This window comes from Crinia signifera, chromosome 8 (assembly GCF_055691185.1).
Source record: "Crinia signifera chromosome 8, ASM5569118v1, whole genome shotgun sequence".
NCBI classification, from domain to species: domain Eukaryota; kingdom Metazoa; phylum Chordata; class Amphibia; order Anura; family Myobatrachidae; genus Crinia; species Crinia signifera.
Genome location: NC_139224.1, coordinates 18,534,574 through 18,559,607, shown reverse-complemented (window position 1 = coordinate 18,559,607; position 25,034 = coordinate 18,534,574). Strand labels below are relative to the sequence as shown.

Below are 25,034 nucleotides of genomic sequence, written 5' to 3'. Positions count from 1 at the left end.
TAAACAGGTGGAGGTAATTATTTCACCTGTGAGTCTGTGGAGACCTGGAAAATGTGCACTGTTGGGGTCCCGGAGGACCGAGGTTGAGCACCACTGCTTTAGCCCACTAGAAAATAGACTCAAACGTGGACTCAGTGCTAGTACGGTAGTGCTGCTGGCTGCCTGCTGCCTGCTGCAGCAGTGCTGCCGGGTGGGCGGGAGCTGAAGAGAATGATCGATGACTACAGTCACGGTCTGATGATCACATGTGTGGGGACGTCATCAGAACTTGATTTCGAATTTGCCTCAACCCATATACTTCAGTCGGTCACGTGACATGACGTATTCTCTTAGCCTCGCCTCTTTGTTTATTCGACTTCCGCGTTGCTGGAAGTGTCTCCATGGTAATTATGCGCTCCGACTACTCATTGGTTTCCGGGTTGTCCAATGACGCGAGGTGGTGGCTAGATGTGCGGCACTAGCTGATTGGCGTATGTTGTGACGTCGGAGTGACAGCAGCCAATGGTGCATCCTGTGACGTGGGCGCGACGCTGATGTCATGGTGCTGAGCAGGAAGCGGTGAGTGAGTGTGACAGAGAGTGAGCTGCGCCGGCAACAGCAGGTAAGTGACCTTAGCCCCAGCGTGCCCTGCCCAGAGGAGAACCACATTTCCCAGCATGCCCTACTCAGAGGGAGAACCACAGCACCCAGCATGTCCTACTCTGAGAGGCTGCACCACAGTCCCCAGCGTGCCCTGCCCAGAGGAGAAGCACATTTCCCAGCATGCCCTACTCAGGGGGAGAACCACAGCACCCAGCATGCCCTACTCTACTCAGAGGGAGAACCACAGCACCCAGCATGCCCTACTCTACTCAGAGGGAGAACCACAGTCCCCAACATGCCCTACTTTACTGAGAGGCTCTACCACAGTCCCCAGCATGCCCTACTCAGGGGGAGAACCACAGCCCCCAGCGTGCCCTGCTCAGGAGGGGGGAACCCCAGTCCCCCAGCGTGGCCTGCTCAGGAGGGGGGCACCCCAGTCCCCCAGCGTGGCCTGCTCAGGAGGGGGGCACCCCAGTCCCCCAGCGCGGCCTGCTCAGGAGGGGGGCACCCCAGTCCCCCAGCGCGGCCTGCTCAGGAGGGGGGCACCCCAGTCCCCCTCAGGAGGGGGGAACCCCAGTCCCCCAGCGCGCCCTGCTCAGGAGGGGGGAACCCCAGTCTCCCAGCGCGCCCTGACCATGGGGGTGGGGGGAGGTGACTCCAATCCCCAGCATGCCCTTCCTAGGAGAGGGGAACCCCAGCCCCCAGCATGCCCTGCTAAAGAGGGGGAGCCACAATTCCTTTACCTGTACTGACACTTGCGGTGTGAGGTGGCTGAGTACCAGGGAGACTCCTGGATCTGGTGGCTCCTCTCCTGTAAATGCAGCCACAGGTGTTAATGCTGTATGGAGAGACTGGTTGAACTGGTTTGTTTAGCATCAGCCCAGTGAGTCAGACATACAGAATGAGGGTGACGTCTGGTATATGTTGGGACATAGGGACTTCACATATAGCGGTTCTGCAACCAGATGACGTGTTATTTTATGTACCATGCTGACACGTGGCCTTCGCTTCTTCTCTGCCCTCTATCAGAGACATTATACAGGAGGTAGGACACCCCTGGGGAGAGGGTGCATAGTTGGCAATATTATAACATATGTCCAGAAGGTGGCTTTAGTGTGACTTTTTAGGGAATAGAAAAGTACATACATACATACTCATGGGTGCCCCATGTGTGTTACTGGTAAAGCTACAATGAAACTGTGAGTAAGCGGGTAGCCCGGTGATATGTGCTGCCTGGCTCTGTATTATTGGCTGATGGTTACACGGTGAGCCGTTAGCCCGGTGACACCTGCTGCCTAGCTCTGTGTTATTGGCTGGGGGTAGAACGGTGACACCTGCTGCCTAGGTCTGTGTTATTGGCTGGTGGTAGCCCGGTGACACCTGCTGTCTAGCTCTGTGTTATTGGCTGGTGGTAGCCCGGTGACACCTGCTGCCTAGGTCTGTGTTATTGGCTGGGGGTAGAACGGTGACACCTGCTGCCTAGGTCTGTGTTATTGGCTGGTGGTAGCCCGGTGACACCTGCTGTCTAGCTCTGTGTTATTGGCTGGTGGTAGCCCGGTGACACCTGCTGCCTAGGTCTGTGTTATTGGCAGGTGGTAGCCCGGTGACACCTGCTGCCTAGCACTGTATTATCACTTGGTCATGTCTGTGGTCTCTCCTGTACAGGGAACATGAAGGCCCTTATCCTGGTTGGAGGCTATGGCACTAGGTTACGTCCTCTGACGCTGAGTATCCCCAAACCGCTAGTGGATTTCTGTAACAAGCCCATATTGCTGCACCAGGTGGAAGCTCTGGTTAAGGTGAGTGACCTCTGTACATTGCTGCTCTTATATCTGCACAGTTACATAACCCTCATATGTTGCCGTGTTCTCTCTGGGCAGGCCGGCGTTAATCATGTGATCCTGGCAGTCAGTTACATGTCTGACATGTTGGAGAAGGAGATGAAGGAGCAGGAGAAGCGGGTAAGACGGACGATTTCTGGGCGAGCTGTGAGTCTGTGACCCATTCTCTCTCTCAATCACTGAGTTCTTTGTTTCCTTGCAGCTTGGAATCCGGATCTCCATGTCACATGAGAAGGAGCCGCTAGGCACAGGTGAGTCTCCAGGGGTCAGTGGTGCTTTCATTCTCTACACCAGCTGGTCTCGGGCAGTGTGTGATAGACCCCTCTTGTCCTGTGCATACAGCTGGTCCGCTCGCTCTGGCCAGGGAGTTGCTGATGGAAAACTCGGATCCTTTCTTTGTCCTTAACAGCGACGTGATCTGTGACTTTCCCTTTGAAGACATGGTGCGTTACCACCAACACCACGGAAAGGAAGGCACCATCGTGGTAAGTGGAGTGCTCCACTAATTTATCCCTGCTTGTGCACAGATGCTATAATCGAACTGTCTGAGGTGCTAATTAAGTCACCTGTGCTTAAGCATGGATAGCATTGAATCCTGGACTGTTGGTTGCCTTGAGGACCACCCCCGAGAAACCACTGGGCTAGGGAGTCTTCTCTATAAGACAGAATAACATTCAATATTAAATTGGGGAGGGGAGACGGAGGGTGTGGCGGGAATGGACAGGGGGTTGAGGAATGGGGAGGGTAGACAGAGGGTGCTGCGGGAATGGGGCCGGGAGATGGAGGGGGGTTGAGGGATGGCAAGAATGGGGAGGTGGGATGGAGGGTGGGGAGGGGAGATGCAGGGGGATGGCGGGTGTTGCTGTCAATGGGGCGAGGAGACGGAGGGGGGGTTGGGGGATGGCAGGAATGGGGAGGGGAGACAGATAGTGTGGCGGGAATGGGGATGGTGGAAATGGGAAGTTGGAGGGTGTGCTGGGAATGGGGAGATGGTTGGAGGATGGCGGGAGTGGGGAGGGCAGCTGGCGGGAATGGGATTGGATGGAGCATGTGTAGTGGGCTGATAACCTTCTACCCATACAGGTCACAAAGGTGGAAGAGCCGTCTAAGTACGGGGTTGTTGTATATGACGCAGAGACCGGCCGAATCCAACGCTTTGTGGAGAAACCTCAAGTCTTTGTGTCAAACAAGATTAACTCTGGTTTATACATCTTCTCTCCCTCTGTGCTGGACCGTATTCAGGTGCGTCAGAGTGTGCAGCGTTGTGGGTAATAGGAGAGCGATCCTAGGATGGAAGTACTCCCAGTGATTGGCAGCCGGAGGGATTCTAGGAGTGACTGAGTGATTTGTCCCCAGCCGATATATCTATTATCGCCTGGTTGGTTGTGCGGCAGGGACGATCGGGTGATGTCACTACTGACAGTATGCACCCGCATATACCCAGAACTACATCGGGCCAGTATCACTCCACTGTGTGCCCGGCTTTACATAGGATCCCTATTACTCACTGTGCGTATGTGGCACTATATTTTAGCTTACATTTAGTAACAGAAGAGGGAGCAGTGATCCTTATTACTCACTGGCCCTTAGATTCCAGTTTCAACACACCCCACCCAAATTTAACTCTCTGCACATGTTACATCTGCCCCACCTGCAGTGCAGCATGGTTTTGCCCATTTTGAGAACAAATTTGTCCTGCGATCAGATCTGAATAAGGGCCACTGTGTGTATGCGGCACTATATTTTAGCTTACATTTAGTAACAGAAGAGGGAGCGGTGATCCTTCTTACTCACTGCATTGTGTGTTCCACCCCTGCAGTTGCGCCCGACCTCCATAGAGAAGGAGATCTTCCCAGCGATGGCGGAGGACGGACAGTTGTTTGCTATGGAGCTGCAAGGTGAGGTCAGCTGGAATGGATTGTCAGACCCGTGCTGGTGCTGTATACTGGGGGCGCAGTCCGCACTGTCGCGCACTAAGGGGGAAATGTCTCCGGCATTATTACAGGAATGTGCCATATGTGTTCTGTGTCCTTAGTATATACCGGGGTGATGCCGGCTCCTGTGAGCGTTACAACTTCATCTCTCCCATATTTCCCGATATATTGTCGTCTGTGGATGCGGCGTGCCCCCTAATGCGTCTCATCCTTTCCTGCGTCAGGTTTCTGGATGGACATCGGGCAGCCTAAGGACTTCCTGACCGGGATGTGCATGTACCTGCAGTCCCTGCGACAGAGACAACCGGAGCGGCTCCACACCGGCCCAGGCTTTGTGGGCAATGTCCTTGTGGTGAGTGGTGTGTTACATGTGTAATCTGGGAGGCCCAGGATTTATATGTCTGTGTTTGTGCATCTGTGAGAAAGTGATGTAGTTTCACTCTCTGCCAGCAGGTGGCAGTGTTTGGGAGACTCACGGACTATATATGTATATTATATTTATTTTCTTAATCCGGCACTCAAGTCAGGCATATAGTATTTAGCGTTGCTCTGGCTATATTCACACATAGTTCTGCATAGGGCGGTATATGCGGGGTGCTGCAGCCGGGACCAGGTGGTATAGTCTATCAAGTTCAACTTATAACTGCAGTCTATATGACCTGGATGAGGTTATTGTGTATTCATTATAAACCAGAGTCCCCGATGACCCAAAGTGTCTGTTCACAGATACATTATAGATAATGGTTACAACCCTGGATACCATTTTCTGCTAGAAATATGTTCAATCCTTTCTTATACATATCCATTGAGTCTCCAATCACACCCTTCTCTGACATTATTATACAGTATTCCCTTACTGTACAGAATCATTTCCTACACTGGGTGAGAAACTTCCTCTCCTCCAACCTCTGGGGTTGACCGCGTGCCCTGTGTACAGTCCTCTAGCCTCAGGGAATGATCACATGTCCTTTGTACAGTCCTCGTGGTCATTATATTTCCTCTTAGATGCCTCTTCTCCAGTGTAACCATTCCTAACCTGGCTAGATTTTCCTCATAGCCCAATGGAACCACACCTAACCTTGCTAGCCTTTTCCTCATAGCCCAATAGAACCACACCTAACCTGGCTAGCCTTTTCCTCATAGCCCAATGCAACCACACCTAAACTGGCTAGCCTTTTCCTCATAGCCCAATGGAACCACACATAACCTGGCTAGCCTTTTCCTCATAGCCCAATGGAACCACACCTAACCTGGCTAGCCTTTTCCTCATAGCTCAATGGAACCACACCTAACCTGGCTAGATTTTCCTCATAGCCCATGACCTTAAAACCTTAATCAATGGTGTTGCTTTTCTCTGAACCTTTGCAAGTTACATTATGTCCTTTTTATGTAGTAGTGACCAGATCTGTACACTGTATTGTAAATGAGGCTGCACCACTGTATAATTACACAGTTTGGTGTCTTCTGCAAAAATGTACACTTCGCTCGCTAGACCATCACCAAGGTCATTAGTAATTATATTAAACAGAAGTGGCCCCAGCACAGACCCTTGGGGAACAATACTTAGAACTTTAGCCCAATTCAAATATGTTCCATTTACCACAATTCTCTGTTCCCTATTCTCCAGCCAATTATTCACCTAACTACAAATTATGCTACTTGGTCCCATGTCCCATATTTGTAGACCAACCTCATGTGAGGCCCTGTGTCAAATTCCTTAGAAAAATCTAGGTAGACTACATCTACTGCATTGCCCTGGTCTAAGTTCTTTCACCTCCACATATAAAATAATTAGATTAGTTTGACATGATCTATCCCCCACAAATCCATGCTGGTTTCCACTGATAATCTTATTGCACACCAAGTACTCCTGAATTCTATCCCTAATATGCTCTCCAGTAATGCCCCACTATTGATGTCAGACTTACGGCTCTATCATTTCCCTATATGTGTTTTACTTCCTTTTTTAAATAATGGTACTACATCTGCTATTCATAAATTCCTTGTTACCGGCCTGGTGAAATGTAATCTGTGAAAATTAAGTAGAATGGCCTAGCTATTCCTGAGCTCCTCCCCATTAGACCCCTAGGGTGTAAAATCTCTAGCCCTGGAGATTTATGTACCCTGATTTTGCATAGCCTCTTATGAACTTCTTTCTCTGTGAAACAAGGATTAATTAACAGAAAGTTATTGTTTTGTATTATCCCACCATTTGTTCCTTTCTTGTAAATACTTATGAAAAGAAGGCGTTTAATTCCTCTGCTTTGTCTCGATCATTGGTTATCTGCCTACCTTAGGGGTCCTAAATTTATTTTATCATTGATATTCTTATACTTTTTAGGGTTTGTTCTGCTTCCCATTACAATTTGCATTTTCTGTTTTTTAGCAGATCTGATTTCATTTTTGCATGTTTTGTTACATCCTTGCATAAGTGGAATGATTCCTCCTTCCCGCCAGACTTAAACATTTTTAAATGCCTGCCTGTTTTCTATTTCTCCCATTACCTTCTTATTCAGTCTCATCAGTTTAAACCCTTTTAATACCCAGCCACCAATTAAAGGCCTCCCACATTTGTTCAGTGTTCTTTCCATGTAACACTGTATCCATGTCTATGTCCTATATAGACAAGTTAAGCTTAATAATATTTCCTCTACCTCCCCATGGCAGCCAAACTCCTGGGTTATTCCCCACTGGGTAGAAGATTGGGCCTCTATAAAAGGAACCGCCCTTCTGGTCTCCATGTCTTTTTTTTTTTTTTTTTTTTTTTTTTTTTTTTTTTTTTTTTTGGGTGAAGATATAGTCTTACCCTGTGAAGCAGACAATAAAAGGATCCCCTGCCGCCGCTTTGGGCGTGCCGGTGAAGGTGTGGGCCGGCCTTCTTGAGCACCTAATGGTGTGCTCATTGCCACAGTGGTGAATTGCGTATCCCGCGATTCGCCTGGCCCAGGTGAATCCGCAAGTGAACACGGGCAGGACGTCCTTGGCTTGCATGCACGAGCACATCAGCATACGGAAGTGCAGGCATTGCACACTGTGCTGAGTTTGCAATATGTAAGTACTGCGTCTTGCTTAATCTGTATAATTTTGGCAAATGCAGAGGGGTTTTTTTTTTTTTTGGCCAAGGTTGCCTCAAGGTTTATTTAGATTGTGTGTGAGCGCGCCCGCCGATAGATATAGAGGAGGAAAACAGCAGCCCGCAACAAAGTCGGGGTAAGCCACTGGTGTGTTTTTGGAATTTATAGTGAGTGGCTTGTGTTTTGTGGTTATTAGGTCTGAATCCAGCAAGGATAAGTAAAGGCAAGACTCAAAAGGCTGCATTTAGTGAAGTGCTCTCTCTGTGATAAAATGCTACCTGACAAGCATGTGGGTAATGTTTGTGAAGTCTGTAGCATGCCTCAGCAATTCATAGATGACGGATCTGGCGGTGATGCTTTAAGTCGGCGCTTGCCGACACATTTGTGACAAATGAAGATTTAGCTAAAATGTCAATGAAAAGAAGTAGAGTTGTATTATTTTTTAAAAGTGAGCAAAATGTATCCATTTGACCAGGACCAGGTACTTACCTGGGTCAAGCTGCCTAAGGTGGATGCGGCCATAGCCCAGATTTCTAAAACAAAACTACTTTGCCTCCTGAAGATATTAGCATCTTTAAAGATCCTATGGATAGGAGGATAGAGTTGGCGCTGAAGAATCAGCATATAACAGATGCAGCATTGAAGCCTGCCGCTGCCATGGCAGTTCCCTCTAGAGTTCTTAGAGGGTGGTGCCAGGATTTGGAATCCGATATGCTTGATGGCATTAAGAGGTCCAAATTATTAATATTTAGTTGGCTGTGGAATTCTTATGTGATGCCTCAATGGACTCTGGCGGCCTGGGCTAATGCAACCGCCTCAGTGGTGAGACGGGAACTTTTGCTAAAATCATGGGCGGTGGATGTCCAGTCAAAGGACAAGTTGCTCTCATTGCTGTTCTAAGGCAGGTGCCAACAGTTAGACGAAAATATTACTAATATATCTTGGGGTGGGGGGGGGGGGGGGTGTACCTCAGTTTGGTTACCCCAAGATAAATGGCGAAGAAGATTTCTTCCTACAGGGCATTCAGATAACGGCCTCAAGATGACAGGGATGTAAGAGCCTATAGACCAGGAAGAGGATGTAGAAGAAATCTCTGGACAAATTCTAGGGCAAATTTGGTGACCTAAGGGGAAGAGATGGCAAATTCTCCTCTCGTCAAAGCTCCCGATGACACCAGGACAAATAGAGTGGTCTTGAGGACGAACCTTCAGGTTTTTTTTTAACCCCTTCCTGACAGAGCCAGTTTTTGCGTTCCTGACAGAGCCCTTTTTTTCAAATCTGACATGTCTCACTTAAGTGGGGATAACTTTTTTTTGCTTTTACTTATCCCAGTGATTTTGAGATTGTTTTTTCGTGACACATTGTACTTCAAATTAGTGGTAAATTTGGGTCGATACAGTCTGTGTTTTTTTGTGAAAAATACCAAAATATCGTGAAAAAATGGAAAATTTAGCGATTTGCAAAATGTTAAATTTTCTGCTTGTGAGACAAATAATCTTACCACTCAAAATAGTGAATAACTAACATAGACCATATGTCTACTTTATGTTGACATCATTATTTCAACTTCCTTTTAATTTTTTGGGACACTAGGAGGCTTACAATATGAATAGCAAATTCTCAAATTTTCAAGAAAATTTCAAACACTGATTTTTTTAGGGACCAGTTCAGTTCTGATGTGACTTTGAGGGACTTGTATGTGAGACACCCCCATAAATGATGCCATTTCAAAAACTGCACCCCTCACAGTATTCAAAACAGCATTTTGGAAGTTTGTTAACCCTTTAGGTGTTTCACAGGAATTAAAACAAAGTGTAGGTGAAATTTCAAAATTTCTTTTTTTTTGCAGATTTGCAATTTTAATACATTTTTCTAAGGAACACAGTACATTTTACTAGAGAAATGTGACTGAAAATTGATTCCCCCAATTCTTTTGTTTTCATAAATATCCTATATGTGGCCCTAGTGTGCACGGTGACCAAACCACAGGCTTCATAATAGAAGGAGCACCTACTTGATTTTGGAGCCTCCTTTTTATGAGATTATTTTTTAGGCACCATGTAGGTTTCTAGGCACCATAAGATGCTAAAAGTTAGGAACCCCCCCACAAGTGACCCCATTTTGCAAACTACACCCCTCAGGGAATTCATCTAGGGGTATAGTGTACATTTCAAACCCCCAGGGGTTTCACCAATTGTGGTACAACTGGGCAGTGAAAATGAAAAATTATTTTTTTTACACAAAAATACAGTTCTGGCTCCAAATTTGTCATTTTCAGAAGGTATGAAGGAGACAAAGCACCCCAAAATCTGTGCCCCAATTTCTCCCGAGTACGGCAATGCCTCACATGTGACCAAAAAATACCAGTTGGGTGCATGGCAGGACTCAGAAGGGAAGGAGTGATTTTTGGATTTTGCAGCTCAGATTCTGGTGGAATTTTGGTGGGTGCTATGTCGCATTAGCAAGACCCCCAAAGCACCAATACAGTGGAACCCCCCCACAAGTCACCCCATTTTGAAAACTACACCCCTCAGGGAATTCATCTAGGGGTATAGTGTACATTTCAAACCCCCAGGGGTTTCGCCAATTTTGATACAAGTGGGCAGTGAAAATGAAAAATTACATTTTTTTACACAAAAATGCAGTTCTGGCTCAAAATTTTTCATTTTCAGAAGGTATGAAGGAGAAAAAGCACCCTAAAATCTGTGCCCCAATTTCTCCCGAGTACGGAAATGCCTCACATGTGACCAAAAAATACCAGTTGGGTGCATGGCAGGACTCAGAACGGAAGGAGTGATTTTTGGATTTTGCAGCACAGATTTTGGTGGAATGAATGGTGGGTGCTATGTTGCACCAATACAGTGGAACCCCCCCACAAGTCACCCCATTTTGCAAAGTACACCCCTCAGGGAATTCATCTAGGGGTATAGTGTACATTTCAAACCCCCAGGGGTTTCACCAATTTTGATACAAGTGGGCAGTGAAAATGAAAAATTACATTTTTTTACACAAAAATGCAGTTCTGGCTCAAAATTTTTCATTTTCAGAAGGTATGAAGGAGAAAAAGCACCCCAAAATCTGTGCCCCAATTTCTCCCGAGTACGGCAATGCCTCACATGTGACCAAAAAATACCATTTGGGTGCATGGCAGGACTCAGAAGGGAAGGAGTGATTTTTGGATTTTGCAGCTCAGATTCTGGTGGAATTTTGGTGGGTGCTATGTCGCATTAGCAAGACCCCCCAAGCACCAATACAGTGGAACCCCCCCACAAGTCACCCCATTTTGCAAACTACACCCCTCAGGGAATTCATCTAGGGGTATAGTGTACATTTCAAACCCCCAGGGGTTTCACCAATTTTGATACAAGTGGGCAGTGAACATGAAAAATTACATTTTTTACACAAAAATGCAGTTCTGGCTCAAAATTTTTCATTTTCAGAAGGTATGAAGGAGAAAAAGCACCCCAAAATCTGTGCCCCAATTTCTCCCGAGTACGGCAATGCCTCACATGTGACCAAAAAATACCAGTTGGGTGCATGGCAGGACTCAAAAGGGAAGGAGTGATTTTTGGATTTTGCAGCTCAGATTCTGGTGGAATTTTGGTGGGTGCTATGTCGCATTAGCAAGACCCCCCAAGCACCAATACAGTGGAACCCCCCCACAAGTGACCCCATTTTGCAAACTACACCCCTCAGGGAATTCATCTAGGGGTATAGTGTACATTTCAAACCCCCAGGGGTTTCACCAATTTTGATACAAGTGGGCAGTGAACATGAAAAATTACATTTTTTACACAAAAATGCAGTTCTGGCTCAAAATTTTTCATTTTCAGAAGGTATGAAGGAGAAAAGGCACCCCAAAATCTGTGCCCCAATTTCTCCCGAGTACGGCAATGCCTCACATGTGACCAAAAAATACCAGTTGGGTGCATGGCAGGACTCAGAAGGGAAGGAGTGATTTTTGGATTTTGCAGCACAGATTCTGGTGGAATGAATGGTGGGTGCTATGTTGCACCAATACAGTGGAACCCCCCCACAAGTCACCCCATTTTGCAAACTACACCCCTCAGGGAATTCATCTAGGGGTATAGTGTACATTTCAAACCCCCAGGGGTTTCACCAATTTTGATACAAGTGGGCAGTGAAAATGAAAAATTACATTTTTTTTACACAAAAATGCAGTTCTGGCTCAAAATTTTTCATTTTCAGAAGGAATGAAGGAGACAAAGCACCCCAAAATCTGTGCCCCAATTTCTCCCGAGTACGGCAATGCCTCATGTGTGACCAAAAAGTGGCAGGACTCAGAAGGGAAGGAGTGATATTTGGATTTTGCAGCACAAATTCTGGTGGAATGATGGTGGGTGCTATGTCGCATTAGCAAGACCCCCAAAGCACCAATACAGTGGAACCCCCCCACAAGTGACCCCATTTTGCAAACTACACCCCTCAGGGAATTCATCTAGGGGTATAGTGTACATTTCAAACCCCCAGGGGTTTCACCAATTTTGATAAAACTGGGCAGTGAACATGAAAAATTAAATTTTTTTACACAAAAATGCAGTTCTGGCTCAAAATTTTTCATTTTCACAAGGAATGAAGGAGACAAAGCACCCCAAAATCTGTGCCCCAATTTCTCCCGAGTACGGCAATGCCTCACATGTGACCAAAAAATACCAGTTGGGTGCATGGCAGGACTCAGAAGGGAAGGAGTGATTTTTGGATTTTGCGGCTCAGATTCTGGTGGAATGAATGGTGGGTGCTATGTGGCATTAGCAAGACCCCCGAAGCACGGTGAAATTATGAACCTAATATTCCATAGATGTGTGGTATATTTTAAAACACTCCTTTATACATAGGCCGGGTTTGTCGGGGCAAGTGTCACACTGGAAAATAGTTTGCTTTCTTATTCCCTTTTTATAGCAAACTTTGCACCTTTTTTGTGTCCTGCCCTTTTTTCCAGTGGAGGGGATTTCATCAGGAAAATGCTGCCCTGGTACAATACGGGGGCCAGTACTAGAAGTACTGGGGCCCTCTGCCTGCTGGTTCCCAAATATTAGGCCCTTTATGACTTCCTCTTGAAAGTGCATAAATGTCCCCCTCTGGCCGGTAGAACGGAATAGCACGTAAGCGTTATACAGTGCCATCTGGATGATATACACGGCCACCTTCTTGTACCAGATTTTTGTTTTCCGCAGGGCACTGTACGGCTTCAGTACCTGATCTGAAAGATCCACTCCGCCCATGTACCTATTGTAATCCAGGATACAATTAGGTTTGGAGGTGTGGGTACTGGTACCTCGTACAGGGACGGAGGTGGTACTGTCTCCGTGAATTGTTGTCAGTATAAGGACATCCCTCTTGTCCTTATATTTGACCAACAACATATTTTCGTTGCATATTCCCCTGCTTTCACCCCTTCTCATTACTTGGGCAATGTGCGTTTTTGGGAGGCCTCTTTGGTTCTTGCGCACAGTACCGCAAGCTGCTGTACCTCTTGAACCAAGGGCCTTAAACAGGGGGATGCTAGTGTAAAAGTTATCCACATAGAGGTGATAACCTTTATCCAGGAAGGGGTGCACTAAATCCCAGACAATTTTCCCACTAACACCTACGAGGGAGGGGGGGCATTCTGGCGGTTGAATTCTTGAATCCTTCCCTTCATAAACCCTAAACCTGTGGGTGTACCCTGAGGTGCTTTCACACAGTTTATACATTTTTATGCCATACCTTGCCCTCTTACTGGGAAGGTACTGGCGGAATTTAACCCTTCCTTTAAAATGTATAAGGGACTCGTCGATACAAATAAATTTTTCAGGGATGTACACCTCTTCAAATTTGGCACTGAAATGATCAATGACCGGCCTGACTTTGAATAGCCGGTCAAAGGTGGGATCATCTCTGGGTGGGCACTGTGCATTATCGGTGTAATGTATAAATTTAAGAATTGTCTCAAATCGAGTCCGGGGCATGGCCATACGGTAAAATGGAGTACTGTACAGAACATCTGTACTCCAATATTGCCTAATTTCTGGCTTTTTTACTATGCCCATATGAAACACCAGACCCCAAAACGTCATCATCTCTACTGCATCTACAGGGGTCCACCTAGCAAATGATGACGTGGGGTTTTGAGCAATAAACTGCTGGGCATATAAATTAGTTTGGTCCACCATTAAATTTATAAAATCATCAGAGAAAAATAATTTGAAAAAGTCAATTTCTCTGAGACCTGTGGAATCAAATTGGATTCCTGGCATGGCCAAAAACTCAGGAACCTGGGGCTCAAAATTGTCTGGTGGTGGGGTCCATACTAGATCAATTATTGGGGGGGGAATCTCAGCTGATCTACGGGGGCGTCTTTGAGGGGGTCCCTCATCACCAGAGGAGGAAGAGGAGCTTAAGACGAATCCTTCAAATTCCCCGCTTGCATCACTGCCTGTGTCAGAGTCAGAGGCAAGCATGGCATATGCCTCCTCCACTGAATACATTCTCCTGGATGACTGGGAGGACATTTGGGAGGACATTTGGGAGGACATTTGGGATGCCATTTTTATTTTTGTGTTACTGGTAGTGAAATGTTTCAACACGTGTATAGTGTAGGGGGGGGTACAAACTTTATTTCAATCCGGGGGGTATGTAGTGTGTATGTGGTGCAGAAAAAAAAAAATACTTTATACCAATAAAAAAAAAAAAAATGAAGGGGTTAAAAATAAAAAATTGAAGGGGTTAAAAAAAAAAAAAAAAGGTCCTGCGCCAAAAATTGAGCACAGATGTTGGTCAGTAACGTCTGTCACTGAACAGCGCTCAAAGGCAACAGGAATCTGATAAAAAAAAAAAAAAAAATTGATCAACCCTGTGCCGAAAAAGCTGATCAGTGATGTACGTCACTGATCGGCGCACAGTGGCCACAGGACACCCACAAAATCAGTGTGTGTAAAAAAAAAATTAAAAAAAGACCCCACAGCACTCACAAAAAAAAAAAAAGGTGATCAGTGATGCGACACTGATTACCAGTGAGGGACAGCAGGTGCACAACCTTTGGTGCAACTGACAGTGCAACTGGCAGCAACTGACAGGTATATATATAAAAAAAAAACCTCTGCGCCCCCAAAAAGTTGCTGATCAGCACAGATATACTGATCAGCACAAAAGGGGGGGTAGCAGACACAAAATATACACTCTCTATCACTCTCTGTCACTATCTCTCTCTATCTCTCTCTATCTCTCTATCTCTCACTATCTCTCACTATCTATCACTCTAGGACACTGCAGCAGCAGCACTGACAGTTATATGTATAAAAAAAAAACTGCACCCCCAAAAAGGGGGGGTAGCAGACACAAAATATACACTCTCTATCACTCTCTGTCACTATCTCTCTCTATCTCTCTATCTCTCACTATCTATCACTATCTATCACTCTATGACACTGCAGCAGCAGCACTGACAGTTATATATATAAAATAAAACCCCTGCACCCCCAAAAAGGGGGGGTAGCAGACACAAATCTCTCTATCTCTCTACCTCTCACTATCTATCACTATCTATCACTATCTATCACTGTATGACACTGCAGCAGCAGCACTGACAGTTATATATATATATAGAAAACCCCTGCACCCCCAAAAAGGGGGGGTAGCAGACACAAAATATAGCTCTCTCTGTCACTATCTCTCTATCTCTCTCTATCTCTCTCTATCTCTCTATCTCTCTATCACACTGCAGCAGCAGCAGGAAGTCTCAGGAAGTCAGATCCAGGAAGCGTCCAGCACGCTACAAGCAGTGATAAGGTGATCAGGTAAGGTATTTGCAAGGATCAGGTAAGTATTAGCAAGGATCAGGTCGGTATTCACGGCAGGCAGGCACGGTGACCGTTCTGCACGCTATTCCAGACCGGAATGGCGTCTGCAGCGCAGTCACCGTCAGTTTAAATGTCGCGCCTTGGCTGTGATTGGTCCGTGGGTCCCACGGACCAATCACAGCCTTGGGGGCAGGTGGGGTGAGGGTGGGGTGAGGTGTCATCGTCACCGATGACCCCCTCATGCCCCCTGACGCCCGGCGGTGATTGACACCTGTGTTACCGAGCGTCCGATTCGCTGGTAACACAGGAAAACGCTGTGAATGGCTGTTCACACTGAACAGCCAATCACAGCGATCGCCGACGGGGGGGCGACATCGCAGCCCCCCCTGGGCATGCAGGGACATGTCTGCTGTCAGGGACAGCAGACATCGTCCCTCTGTCACTGCGTCTCGAGACGCAGTGACAGTTTAAACTCATGACGTACATTTATGCCATGTGTCGGGAAGTACCTCCCGGCCATGACGTAAATGTACGTCAAATGTCGGGAAGGGGTTAACCAAAAGTTGTATCGGATTTTCACATTAATCAGGAGATAGTGCTTCCTTCATTTTGTGTTAATCCGAGTAATCCTAAGTAAGAGGCTTCACAAGCTAGATGCAGTAAGAGCACTAAAGACGTACGTACAATGATCCGAATCCTTCAGAAGAACGAAAAAAGTTGTACGTACTAACGGAAGGGACAACAAAGATCAAGGAGCATCAAAAGCCCTATTGCTAGATGATAAAAGCGTGCAATTCAGTATCTTCTATGATTAATAAGCAGGAACCCCCAAAGGGGCTGAAAGCTCATTCTACGAGAGCAATGGCAGCTTCTTGGGCGGAGGAGTCGGCATCAGTTATTGATTTATGCAAAGCGGCTGGTTGGGCATCGGTACACGCGTTTGCGGAGCAGTATAGGATTGATGTCCAGTCGGCGGCAGACGCTAAATTTGGTAGAAAAGTCCTAAATGCAGTAATCTGAAGAAAGACTGGAAGCTTCTTCTTTTTTTTTTTTTTGGTATTTGTATTACATTTATCCCACCCAGTGGAGTAACTGCTGGGGTATTACCCATAAGTTTGGCTGCCATGGGGAGGTAGAGGAAAGTTCAGATCCTTACCTGGATAATATGCTTTCCTCTACTCCTGTGTTGTTGTTTTTTTTTTTTTTTTTCAATCTACTACCCAGTGGGGAATAACCCATGAGTTTGTCTACCATGGGGGAGTAGAGGAAAGCCTATTATTAGGTAAGAATCTGAACTGAACTTTAATGTCCTAGTTGATCCCTTTATATTGTTGCTTTTGGAAGCTAATTACACGAGACCATTACGATCACTGTTCCCCAGGTGCTCTCTTACTTTAGTATTTGATATTACCTCTATATTATTGTTTATTACCAGGTCCAGTATAGCACTGCTCGTCTCCTATTTATGACAAGTAATGGTCTTTTAGTGTGCTCAGAAATATTTTGCCCCAAACTGTACCACACGTCTAATTACAATCTCAGGATAATTATTATTATTATAATTTTATTTTTATATAATTAAAATCCCCCGGATCTACGGCTTTTTCTATTTGCTGTAGGAGTTGAGCTTCTTTGATCTTAATACGATGTGAGGGTTTGTAAGGCGGCCCAATGTCTCTGTTCTCACAATCCCATCATAGATAAGTACATTTTAAAACAATTTATAGAGGAAGTTAACATAAAGACACACCCCCCTTTTATTACCCCGTCTCTCCTGAAGAGAGTGTAGCCCCGTCCTGAGCATCACCCCACCATGTCTCATTATATTCACCATATGTTATTATATTGCCCATACATTGCTACTAGTTCTAATTCCCCCATTCACATGCTCAGGTCCTGCATTTGCAGCCATACGTTTTATCTGCTTACCTCTCTCCGCAGTGGTGTTTAGTGATGCCATGATTATCTTATTGGCTTTTCCCTATTGGCTATGCCAGGTACACCATCAGTAGCAGGTTGCAGTTTTTTTTATTTGTTTATTCTCTACTACAGTGAGCTATGCACTGCTGTGACTGGGCAGCGGATCTGGAGTGGCGGTGCCGATACTCTTATGTACAGTCCTGGCTGGCAGCATGGACTTGAAGGTTGTTTTGACCCTGGACCTAATTTCAGCCTTAGCAATGTTAGTGTTTGTGCTACCGGTGTCTGCACATCGTGTGCTGCTGCCGGGAGGCTAGCTGTGACTACTTCCGGAAACGCTACGGCGCTGCGTTCCACGGCAGCGCAGCATGTGTTCCACGGGGGTACTTCTGGTGCGGTGGCTGGGCCAGCGCTGATGTTTATAAGCGCTGAATGTATGTGCATGCTGCTGGGTCACATGCTTTTCAGTATGGAGGATTTCTCTGCCAATATGTCTTCCTTCCTGCTGCCCAGGTAGGTCCTCTGTGAGGACTGGGTTTTTATTTTTTTTATTTTGTCATTTGTTTAGCAGTTAATGTCCATTTTTGTTCTGTGCCTCCTGGCCCTAAAGAAAGAGCTGTACAAAAAGAAACATTAAAGTTTGTCCCTCTTGTGATCAGGCTTTTGTTGCTGTTGAGGAAGAGAATGTTTGCCCAGAGTGTTTTAGCAATAACGCCTTGGGATAATGCAGCTGTCAGACTTGATGGATTGGCTGAAGAAGACTTTCCTTTCTAAAGAGGAGTTTCTTAATAGCAGCAAGAGATCTAGGTCTCAAACAAGCCTTGATCCACGACCTTGAGACGTTTTCCCCTGCGTTTATGTCTGAGGATGAATGGTCCGTGTCTGAGGTGGAGTCGGGTGAACTCGTTGAAGAGGATAGATTGTTTAACTTGGACCTGGTGGAAATAGTCTTAAAGAATTTATATGACCCTTAATTACAAGGAGGCTGTTTAAAGATGATAAAGATACCTTGTTTGAAAACAGGTCAAAGAAGAAGTTGGTCTCGCACCATTCAGAAGTGGGTATTGGAAGTTGTTACCCTGGGATATCAATTGGAGTTTGTGGTCAAGCCAACCGCAAACAGATTTTTGGTTTCAAGATTTCCTGTTCTTCCAGACAAAGGTTTAGCTCTAGATCAGAGTATAAGGGAGTTTGTCAATTCTGAGGCAGTTGAGAAAGTTCCAAAGTTGGAAGAATGCACCGGTTTTTACTCGTCTTTTTGTTGTAACCAAGGCATCCGGGGGGATTCAGACTATTTTAGACCTAAGGGATCTAAACAGGAAGATATGGAAGAAGAAATTCCATATGGAGACTATGAAGTCCATTCTTCTGGGGATAAGAAGTGGGGATTTTCTAGTCTCAATCGACCTCAAGGATGCATATTTCCATATTCCTATAAGGGTTGCAATCGGGGGGGGGGGAGGGAGAGAGAGTCACTGAGGCCTGGGGCTGGATTTGGGCCCTCCCCTGGCTGAGTTCCACACCGCTGCCCCCTATAGTCTAATCGTACCTCTTCTGCAGCATAGAGGGCTCCCGCATCTGCGCTGATGCTGGGGGACAGCGGCTGGGGCCTGCGGGTCTGATCTTTCTTTGTCGTGGCTGGGAGCCGCCTCTGGGTGCCGATGGGGGTCATCATGCCGGGCGACCGAGCCTACGGTCGGGTCTAGAGCCTCTGGTGCCCTGGGGGTTGGGCTGTGCGCTGCTGGTGTCGCGGCTGCGGCCTGGTCCAGTGCCGTGTCTCCCTACATCTCACTGGCGAGGCAGTGCGCCCGTCCTGGCCGGGGGGTGTCACCATGCCGCCATCTGTCCACCTCCTCCGTCCAGGGGCACCCTCTCTCCGGGGGCCGGGAATGGAAGCTCCTGTGGATGTGAGCTCGCATGCGTGTGTGCGCCTATCCCCGGCCCTGACCGGAAGCAACCATGCCCGTGTGTCTTAAGTATAGGCCTGTTAGTGAACAAATCCTCTCCCAGTTCCATATGATTCCCAAGGTGCCTGAGTAATCTAGGTCACCTCTGTGAAGAGGACCGCTAAGGTAACAGTCACTCCTGGATCTGCCAATTCAGCACTGTCATCCAATGTGCTGGTATTGCTCCACTTAGAGCTGGCCTGCCCACCTATCCCTCTGCTACCCCTTGTAACTGTTACCTTCCTGTATGTCCTCCGCTCTCTCCGGCTCACTTAATGCTGCAAACTCTGCTCAAGATTGGTCCTGTAATGAAATTCTGAAAACATGGCCCTGTTCTGGCTGCTTTTCTGAGATACCTGATCTCCATATACTGCCATTGGGCTCCAATGAGGGTAGAGTGTCCTGCTTGTAACCAGAAACCATCTTGTGTCTGCGCTATATTTATGTGCCCCCTATTGTCTTTCAGGACCCTTCAGCCAAGATTGGGGAAAACTGCTGCATTGGCCCCAACGTGACGATTGGTCCTGGGGTGACGGTGGAGGACGGGGTGCGGATAAAGCGATGTACAGTCATGAAAAGCTCCAGAATCCATTCCCATTCCTGGCTGGAGTCGTCTATAGTGGGGTGGAGCTCGGCTGTCGGCAAGTGGGTGAGTATTGGGTGTACCGTGCTGTACGGGCAGTTACCAACCTCTCTGCCCTGGCACCATTTACCCTGCAAGTCAGGGATGAAAATCAGTCAGTGATGTCATATGTCTCTGCTGCTAATCTTACCCCCTCACCTATATGTTATACCCCCCTGGCCGGAGCTGTGTGTGTGCGCCCCTGACCAGAGATGTATGTGCCCCTTACCCTTGTTATACCCCCTGCCTGGAGGTGTGTGTTCCCCTTACCCATATCTTATACCCCCGGCCAGAGGTGTATGTGCTCCTCACATATGTGTTCTACCCCCTGGCTGGAGGTGTGTATGTGTTCTTTACCCATGGTATATCCCCCTGGCCGGAGGTGTAACATATGGGTGAGGGGCACATACACCTCCGCCCAGCGGGTATATCATGGGTAAAGAACACATACACACCTCCAGCCAGGGAGTATACCATAGGTAAGGTGCACACACGCCTCCGGCCAGGGGGTATAGCATATGGGTAAGGGACACACACCCCTCCAGCCAGGGAGTATAGCATATGGGTAAGGGGTACATATACCTCCCGAAAGGGGGTATAATATGGGGAAAGGCCACATACATCTTCGGCCGGGGGGGGGGACACTATGGATATGTGGCTTTTACCCATATTATACTCCCTGCCTGGAGGTATATGTGCCCCTTATCCATATGCTATACCCCCTTGCCGGTGGTGTATGTGCTCCTTACCCATGGTGTACCCCCCCTGGCCGGAGGTGTATGTGCTCCTTACCCTAATATTTAGGATTTAGTCTGAGTCTAGTTGAACTTGATGGATAAATGTCATTATTGGACCTTATCTACTCTTGTACTCTGTATGTATCCTGATGGCCTGCTGCTGCCCCCGCTCCCTCCACTCCATACCCAGCATGTGTTCCCATAATCCACCAGCTGGGCACAGCGCAGTAATATCTCGATGATGGAAGCATGAACAAGGTGCCCCCCATGCACAAATGGGAGGGTGCAGAATGGGGTATTTGGTCTCTTTAGGGTTCCCCCAAGTTTGTGTCATTCATCTGCTCAGGTCCCTGTTAGAGGGTTGGTGGGAAGTTGGGAAATGCGCCGTACAGACGCCCTGAGAAAGCGCTCGTGGAGCACAAAACGCGCTGTATACGGAATATTTATTATACATACTGTGTATTGAGTGTCTACTGTGCACCCCCTGTGTTGCGCTTAATGCCACGCTAGGCTGTGGTTATACAGGTGGGCATGTTATGGGCAGCTCCCCTGGTGCAGCCTCTCTAATCCACTTTCTTTCCTTCCTAGGTGCGAATGGAGAACGTGACGGTTCTGGGGGAAGACGTCATTGTGAATGATGAACTTTACCTGAACGGTGCCAATGTCTTACCTCATAAATGCATCTCGGAGTCTGTGCCAGAGCCCCGGATTATTATGTAGCATCATCGGGAGAGCCGCTCAGAGATTATTTCTGCCGTTTACAAGACTTCATCCTATGTGAAGGTGGCACTGCTGGAATACCAGATCTGACACTACCTGTGCCAATACTGCCCGGGCTGTTGGCCTACACCGATGCCTTCTTCATGGGTGCTGCGTGAGGACTGACCCGACTACCAGAAAGTGACAGTGTGTGGGTGGCAGTAGTGGGTATATCATTCCCTGAAGGTCCTGACAGCTGTCCTGCTGTAGCCAATCATACGTCAGCGCGAGACAGAACACTACCTGTGTTGTGTTCTATTTATAAAGAAACAACAGTTCTGCCTGGTGTCTGTCCACATTAATTACTAAGCTGGTTCCTGCCAGAGGCGCAGTCTGACACCCTATGTATTGGTCTGTGTAAGTAGATAAAAAAGGAGAACGATGGGGGGCACAGGGAATGAAGGGGTGCTGGCCTACAGCTTGGATAAGGATAAGTCCCCAAGCCAATTATCAAGGCTTTTCTGAGTATTGGGGGTCCCCATCACTATATCTAGGTGCGTCACCTCAAAAATCAAATCAGCAGAAGCCAAAAAGCCCATAGTCGCACACCATTGAGAGAACTAAAGTACTAATAAGCCGGAGCTATGTATAGAGCGATGAATGCAAGAAACATCTGAAAAATAGTTGCAGTGAGATTATTAGTAAGAGAGAGGTGTTACATAGAATGTAATAGTGCCCACCGCACAGAGAAGCCTTGACGATTGCTTGAGGGCTTATCCATATATGTGCGAATATAAATAACCAAGATCTCTGAATTCTATTATGTAGTATTTCTATCTGATGTTACTCGGTGTGCTGGGGAAATGTTTTTTTTTCTTGCTCCTATGGAAGTTCCTGCTGATTGGCTTGTGGCTTTCTAATAACTGAAGACACGTGACCAAGGTCCCTGCCTTTGGGTGGAGGCCCTATAGATGTATACTCAGCCAGTGCACTGGAGGAAATGTTCTACATAATCCGCAAAACGCAATGTGTATCCGTTTACACAGAGAACTGTACAGGCTTCGTGTGGGTGGTGGTTGCCCACGCACACATCCAACACCTACGCCATCAGAAAACATCACTGCTCCCAAATGCAGGAAAATGGGCAAAAATAGTCATTTAGATAAAGAGTTTTATGTTGTCTCTTTCTCTGAGATCCATAGGAGACAGGGCTGATGCTGGGTAGAGGTTGATGGACTTGGCAGGCACCAAAAGGTTTAAAAGATTTGCCTCTGTCTCCTCTCCTCCGCCTCCAGGCAGCCAGTTTTAGTAACAAGCCCCAAGGCAGGAGCAAAAAGAGAAGGAAGAAACCACATAACAAACAAGTCCACACATAACATTGGGACGAATATAACCGTGAAACGGGAGACCGCAGGCGTGTCAGGGAGGAATCCCTGTATCTCCTATGGATCTCGAAGAAAGAGATTTAACAGGTAAGAGCATAAATCTCCTTTTCTTCCTCGAGCCATAGGAGACGCAGGGCAGACGCTGGGGCCATGCCTGAGTTGCACAAAGAACACTCTTCCCGGAAGCAAAGGTGTCAAATGCCTAGAAGCGCAGGAAAGTATGAGCGGACGACCATGTACCTGCTTCTACATGAGCCTGACTGTTAGCAGATCTGATCCAATGGGCCACAGTCTGCTTAGAAGCCAGCACACCCCACTTGTAGAAAGCATCCAATTTGCGAATGGCCTTCGCCGTTTGACATATAGACGCAGAGCTCGGACCACATCTGAGGAGGAATCTGCCATAGTCTGTCCGGAGTTTCTGAAAGCGGGGACAACAATCTCCTGATTCCTGTGAAATCTGGAGACCACTTTAGGTAAATGAGAGGGGCACGTCCTGAGAACCGCCGTGTCTGGATGGAAGATCAAATAGGGTTGACACAAAATGGTATTCAAGTCATTGCATATAGCAGATGCAATGGCTAACAGGAAGACTGTCTTCCAAGTGAGCCACGGAAGGTCAACTGACCGCAAGGTTTCAAATCGTGGGGAATTGCAGGGCCAGAAGGAGCAGGGAGAGGTCTCATGGGGCCACCAGAGGGACAAACAGAGACTGGGTCCGTATAGCACCCTGTAATATGTATGTCAGGTAGAAGGCCAGTTTCCTCTGGAAGAGAACTGGGATATTTCTCCGAAATCTGCACCTACCATGAGGAAAGGCACAAGCTGGCATCCAGGTCTGACTGGAGAAACGATAAGACCCTAGCCAATCTATAGATCCCAGGGCTAAGACCCCTGGCCTTACCCTAAGAAAAGAAGGCTTTCCAGATCCTGTAAAAAGGCTCCCACCGAGGAAGGTTGACGTTCCTTAAACATCGTCTAGATCAGTCTGGAAGAAAAACCCTTCACTCTCAACATGGATGTTTCAAGAGCAACGCCGTCAAACGGAGACGGGACCGGTCCTGGTGTAGGCATGGACCCTGACTGATGAGATTGGGTCGTTGAGGAAAAAGGAATGGAGGGGCCGCTGCCACCACCAGAATCAGGGTTCCCACTTCCGCTTTGAACTTGCAGAGAATCCTGGGAAGGAGCGATGTTGGAGTAAATACATACATTCGATGGAACGGCGACGGGGCCGATAGAGCGTCTATGAGACAGGCTCCTGGATCTCTGGTACGAGATCTGTACTGTTGGACTTTGCAATTGTGGATAGACGCCATCAAATCTACCTCTGGAACTACCCACCTGTCCACGAGTAGCTTGAACATATCTGGATGTACACATGAATGGTTACATTCCTGTGTCTGAGAAGACTCCGGGTCTTGGACTAAAGGGTCTGGAGTCTGTCCGCTGGTAGGAAAACCCTTTGAAGACTGGAATCCAATAGGGCCCCAAGATGGGCCATCCTCTAAGATGGAACGAGAGCCAATCTACACCAAGCTCTAAACCCCCACTGTAACTCACAGACCGGGTAGAGCTGTAGAAGGACGGTCACCAGGAGAGTAGGGATGTTCTAACCTGCAGCCTATCATGAGCGTGCAAGCGTAACACAGAGCCCCCAGCGGTGCCAAGTATTAAGAAAATGTCCGCCGCCTGCACCTTCTAACGCTGGGGAGAGCAGGGGCTTGCTGGTAGCACCATGCGGCAGCTCCTTCTCCTATGGTGCCAGATTCAAAGAATTCTCTGCTATTTGCTGCCTTGTTTGTGCCCTGACCTCCGCTGCTAGTCAGCAAGGCAGGGTATACTCAAAGGAGCTGCAGCCTGCCGTCGGCAGTTAGGCTGGGGGAGGATCGCGGTGCCCGTTACATCTCCAGAGCACACCGTAGCAGCAGCCGGCTCCCTCCGGCAGGCTTCCCACGTAGCAGGCAGATAGTAGCAGCAACTATATGCCTGTCCTCATAAATGTTAAACTTGCTGCTTTAAAAAAAAATAAAAAAAATGCCCAGGAGTGAGCCAAGTGTGACCTGCTCCCTTGAGGGCACAAACTAAGACTTACATTTAAAGTGCCCATGCTCCCTGTGGTCGCCTTCTATTCAACAGTGTAACTCCAGTGACACCTAGTGGATGAAGGAGAAAGTGACATTTCTCACAGGGGAGGGGACAGACAGTGTGACATTTCTCACAGGGAGGAGCGAGGCAAGGTGACATTTCTCACAGGGGAGGCTCCAAACCCGGTGACATTTCTCACAGGGGAGGCTCCAAACCCAGTGACATTTCTCACAGGGGAGGAGCCAGACAGTGACATTTCTCACAGGGGAGGAGCCAGACAGTGACATTTCTCACAGGGGAGGAGCCAGACAGTGACATTTCTCACAGGGGAGGAGCCAGACAGTGACATTTCTCACAGGGGAGGGGACAGGCACGGTGACATCTCACAGGGGAGGAGCCAGGCGTGG

At 47.4% G+C, this 25,034-nt stretch overlaps 1 protein-coding gene across 2 annotated transcripts; it reads left to right on the top strand.

Annotated features, from left to right (window-relative positions):
• Positions 1-407: 407 nt before the first annotated feature.
• On the top strand, positions 408-21,493 carry GMPPB (GDP-mannose pyrophosphorylase B). 2 transcript variants are annotated; one of them, XM_083155888.1, is made up of 10 exons: positions 408-558; positions 2,248-2,381; positions 2,463-2,543; positions 2,626-2,674; positions 2,766-2,908; positions 3,507-3,665; positions 4,243-4,321; positions 4,582-4,709; positions 19,563-19,745; positions 21,044-21,493. In XM_083155888.1, the coding sequence occupies exons 2-10, from the start codon at positions 2,253-2,255 to the stop codon at positions 21,173-21,175; spliced, it is 1,083 nt and encodes a 360-aa protein (XP_083012014.1). In that variant the 5' UTR covers positions 408-558; positions 2,248-2,252; the 3' UTR covers positions 21,176-21,493. The 2 variants fall into 2 exon arrangements, with proteins under 2 accessions (XP_083012014.1, XP_083012013.1); XM_083155887.1 differs by having other exon boundaries at positions 442-601.
• The last annotated feature ends 3,541 nt before the right edge of the window (positions 21,494-25,034 follow it).

Excerpts from the sequence above, each read along its gene's own strand:
- GMPPB (XM_083155888.1), top strand. The coding sequence starts at position 2,253 with ATGAAGGCCCTTATCCTGGTTGGAGGCTATGGCACTAGGTTACGTCCT. Across the intron at positions 2,675-2,765 it reads GAAGGAGCCGCTAGGCACAG|CTGGTCCGCTCGCTCTGGCC; the intron begins GTGAGTCTCCAG and ends CTGTGCATACAG. Across the intron at positions 4,322-4,581 it reads GTTTGCTATGGAGCTGCAAG|GTTTCTGGATGGACATCGGG; the intron begins GTGAGGTCAGCT and ends TTCCTGCGTCAG.